Here is a 4678-nt window from a genome sequence, read left to right as displayed (position 1 = left end):
GTTAAATGAATTATTTCTACTCTATACGCACGAAAGTTCACGACCAGTCACAACCAGAAAATTATTTCTTTAATCTGGTCCTTTCAATTATAGCCCTCATTATGGTAAATATTCGCAATGGGTGCTTTATGCCTACTAAAGGGAAGGGTTATAACGGGAGAGACCTCACCATTCAAGTTATATTTATTGCCCTCTGCAAGTGTGAGCCAATGTCAAAAAACATCAAAATTGTCGTTGAAAAACATCAAAATTAGCTTTATTAACATGATCAGAATTAGCTACACCCCAATTTATAGAATGAACATTTACATATACACTATTTACAACACACGTATTTTTCACAATCTTAGAAGTCAGAGCAAATTCTACAATATTTTAGTTCTTTTTTAACAAGATAATTGATCGTAATTATTGATCGAAACTATTGAGTATTTTAAGCATCTGCTAGCGGTGAAATGACAAGAACAATAAGAAAGCTAAATAGCACGACCATACTACTAAATAATTTCTAAAGGCTTGAGATCAACTTTTACTCATGTTGACACGAGGTTTTTAAATGCAAATTATAACTCGCTGGAGAAGTCGAAATGTTCCAATCCATTCAATACTTTACTATAACTCCCGGGAGCAGTTAACCTTGCATTGTCACGATCGTCCTCTCTCGTATAGCCTGAATTTTCTATTTCGCTTTCATTTTGTTGCAAAGGGTTAGATCTTTTCTGTTCTAGTGGTAGATGGCCATTTTCTGCTAAGTGACCTTCATTATCTTGTCCGTTTTCTTCTGGCTCTTCGTCTTCTTCGATAATTGCGCTTGCTTCTCCGCGACTTTGCTCCACCTTCTGAGAAGGATAGCTTTTCCCTGATGTTCGACTAGACGAAGTGGCAACCGATGAGCTCCTAGCCGATTCTCCACTCGGGGAAGCACCCTTGAGAACCCGTTCAATAAACATTTTCATATGACGGAGAAATTTCTCGGGTGACGGGTGTTTATCCAAAGTTACAATTTGGGTATTATCCTCTCTCGAATCTTTGGACATCGTTGTTTTGAGGAGGTGAGTAATTGCAGCGTCCGCGTGCTCCTCCCACCCTTGGTCTGAGGGGTTCGAGAACAACAGTGCGGTTGAGAATGCGTTTTCCATAGTTTTCAGCTCCTCGATTCCCAAGTTCTTGATCAGCTGGCACAACATAAAAACTATTTTGGACACGGAACTCAACTTACACCCGGAAAGCTTTAGCTGTTCCTCCATCTCCTCTGCGGCATCGCTTAATGAACTCAACTGTCTGTAAGTTCCCTCCAATAGAGCATCCATGTTCATTAAAGAGTCTGCGTTTTTCTCTTTAAACTTGGTCAAAAGTCGTTTCTGAATCACTCTGAATTGATTTGACCGCTGTTGAATCAAGTCAGAAATGCTAGCTAGATTTAATCGCGTTTGCGAATGCATTTCGACAGAGGCGAGCAGCTCTTGAAGCGGAATCTGACCTGAATAACCCAAAGCGTCCTTGTTGGAGGCACCCAGTAAGGTCTCGAACTGATTCAGGGCCAGCCAAATAGCGTCAAAATCATCAGACTGAAATCGATACCGATTAGACTTGCTAGCTGTGAGAATCGTCACGATAGCTCCTGAGAAAAATTGAAAGGCAATTGCATTAGGATTTTCACTGGATACTTGACCTGGAAAAGCATCTCCGAAAATCTGACCAACTGGTATAGGCGTGCGGTTAAAATCGAGCGTCAATTTATGCTCTTGCGTTTTCTTTGGCTCGCATATTGTGCAGCACAAGTTGAATGGAAGTTTGAAGGAAGTCTGGGCCACTTTTGGGCGGCCTGAAGTAGTTTTAAAAGATGCTGAAACTGAAACGGTTAAATCTGAAGGCGTCACAAATTGCTGGACATAGAATGTGAATTCAACTCTCGAAGCGTCCTTCCCTCCCCCAGCGGTGCTCAAATGTAATTGCGATTGCACAGTCGTAATTGGCGGTAAAGGTGCCGCAACTATTTCAATCTCATTGACAACAACCTTGCTTGTCACCAGGACAGAAACGGTAATCGAGGGCACGCCAGAACCTCGAACCCTAGAGGGCGAATCAAGAGTTTGTGGAACTTCGGCTGTCAACTCAATTTGATCTTGGGAATCGTCACGTTGTTCAACTCCGAGTTGTCTCCCGCTAATCTTGGAGCGAACACCAGATAACTCAGACTGCAATTTCTCATAAGTATCGGTAGTTCTCGAATCGAACCTTGACACAAATGACGTCAAATCTGGATCTGTTCCCAGGTAGCCAAGCATAAGTTTTCCGCTCGAATCAGCAGCTAAAATATAACTTTGCACGCCATTGTGCTGAATTGTGGCAACAAAGCAAGGTGTAAATGGTAGTTGTGATGTCCAGATAAGTTTACGATCACGCAAAATTAGCAAACTTGCGTTGCTAGTTGCAACCATGAAACTAAGCGAGTCCTTTTCTAGCGAAGCGTACACGTGAAAACAAATAGGAGTACAGTCAAGCTTCTTGACAAATCTAAGGCTACCACTATCCGAAAAACAATAAAGATTTCGGTCCCCAAGCGCCAGAATTGAAGGTTGGCAAAATTCGTAGTTCACGGCTCTTAAATCGCAAATATTTTCTCCACAGATGAATGTCCATTCTGATTTCATTGTCTTGCTGCCATAATCGGATGTGAAATTCTGATATTTATAGGAAGACAGCGTTTGGGAAAAATTGGCCATCACAAAGCAATCAGATGTTACCATGTACATGAATGAGGACGGTAACAGAAATTCGGGAATTCCACAGGATAATCCAATTGTTTCCTGTTCAAATATCGTCAAAAATCCGTCGAGAGATTGCACACAAATGAAATCCCGCTCAGAGTTCCCTTTCCCAAATGGCCCGCAAACCATGTTGAAGGAGTAACGCTCTAAAGAATGCTCATAAGCTTGCTCCAAGGACACCTGCTGGTTTTCGGAAACATTGAAGTTCAAGAAATAAACACGAACTGATCGCGGACACAGAACGCAAAGTTGAAAATCAGAAGAGCTCGAAACAAATCTTCCAATGGAGAGCTGATGAATCTGGGTACCTATAGAAAATTCGGTCATCTCGTCATTCGGGGGTTCCTTTGCAGGGCAGAATATTTTCAAAATTCCATCAAGACTTCCTGTTATAACAAATGTATCAGACCCAACACTCAAAGAGCAGAAACTGGAGGGTGTATACTCGAGAGTTTTATCGGGATGCTTACTCCAAACTTCTTTTATTTTGAACAATGACATCACTATTCTGAAGAATTCGAATTACAAATTTGATATCTATTCTGTCCCCCCCCCCCTCCAGCTTAGTGAGTTTAATCTTGTACGCCCCCTAGGCGCACGTGCTATTTCTTACATAGTAACGTGCTATGTTACAACACATAATTTGTAACTGCGCGGCGAAAAAAACACTGGAGGGGGCCAAAACAGAATAGATGTCAGATTTGATGTTATAGTTGGGGATTCATATTTTTAATGCAGTGTACACGGGTCCAAGGTCTTTTTAAAATGAGTTCAACTTACTATTGCATCCAATACACATAAACCGACTAACGTCTGGCAAAATGCTCTTGAACGACAAGCGGGGCAATTTAATTCGGGGACTGTAGGCCAGTTATAGTTCTATATGGGTGAAAAAAAAACCGACCATGGCTGGATTCGAGCTCCGACCTCCGCGTCATCGACAGGAGCATTCATCGCTCGGCTACTAGACCCTTGAGATTTAGTGGTAGTTAAGGCTTCTGGATACTATCAACGTATTATTCGACTTACTAGTTTAAAAGTAGCACGATTTTTAATGGTTAAGATTTGAGTTTGGACAGCGAGCTGCAGTTTCCACAGAAGCATAAAATGGGCCATGAGCAGTAATAATTTTCATTGTACTGTAGAAAAATTCGCCAATATGTCTTGGTGAGAGTTTCCGGATCTATTCTGTGTCTCCCCAGGCGCACGTGCTATATAACGAGCAAGTAACGAGCTATATAACATATAATTTGTAACTGGAGGTCATAAAAAACACCGGGCGCCGAAACAGAAAAGCTCCGAGTTTTCTTGTTGATGTTCTCTGCGTTGGGTAGTAGAGTACATCGCAAAATGTTCAAAAGATGCAGCCAGTATACGGTCAAAGCAGTAGTCTACTTAGTTTAGTCTTTGCATTTTACTACAAGTTGCACTACTAAAATCGCTACAATAGCAACAGACTTTAATTAGCGGTGAGATCATTGGGAGATGAAGAAGATAAGCGAATAAGAAGCTTCCTACTTGAGAAGGTTCTTATTCGCATTTTAGCCTAATTGTTAGGCTAAAACGCGAATAAGAATTGCTCTACTTAAGGTTCTTATTCGCGTTCTTATTGTTCTGCTTAAGAAGGTTCATATTGTTCTACGTAAGAAGGTTCTTATTCGCGTTTTAGCCTAATTGTATTGATAAACTTTTTAAATAGCCCCCGAACAAATTTACCTCCGCTGTATTTTCAAATACGTATGCGCGCTGGGCTGAATCAAACCTACACCTTTTCAAGCCTCGCCACCCCAGCCGAAAGCGAGTGAACCAATCTCCCACTCCGACTCATCCCATCAGGTCGTATCATTCTAACTGATTTCATTTTTAGAACAATTTCTTGTTTTTGAATGTTAGCAGGCTCCGTGAAT

The 4678-nt window shown here is 41.4% G+C and overlaps 1 protein-coding gene across 1 annotated transcript; it reads right to left on the bottom strand.

Moving 5' to 3' along the window:
• Nucleotides 1-234: 234 nt before the first annotated feature.
• Nucleotides 235-3275, bottom strand: LOC142335870 (protein PTHB1-like). Its single transcript, XM_075384206.1, has one exon. The coding sequence runs from the start codon at nt 3270-3272 to the stop codon at nt 564-566; it is 2709 nt and encodes a 902-aa protein (XP_075240321.1). The 5' UTR covers nt 3273-3275; the 3' UTR covers nt 235-563.
• Nucleotides 3276-4678: the final 1403 nt, after the last annotated feature.

Source organism: Convolutriloba macropyga, chromosome 3 (genome assembly GCF_964194025.1).
Source record: "Convolutriloba macropyga chromosome 3, txConMacr16.3, whole genome shotgun sequence".
Lineage (NCBI taxonomy): Eukaryota > Metazoa > Xenacoelomorpha > Acoela > Convolutidae > Convolutriloba > Convolutriloba macropyga.
Note: the sequence above shows the minus strand (reverse complement) of the source record. Positions and strands in the feature narration are given on the sequence as shown.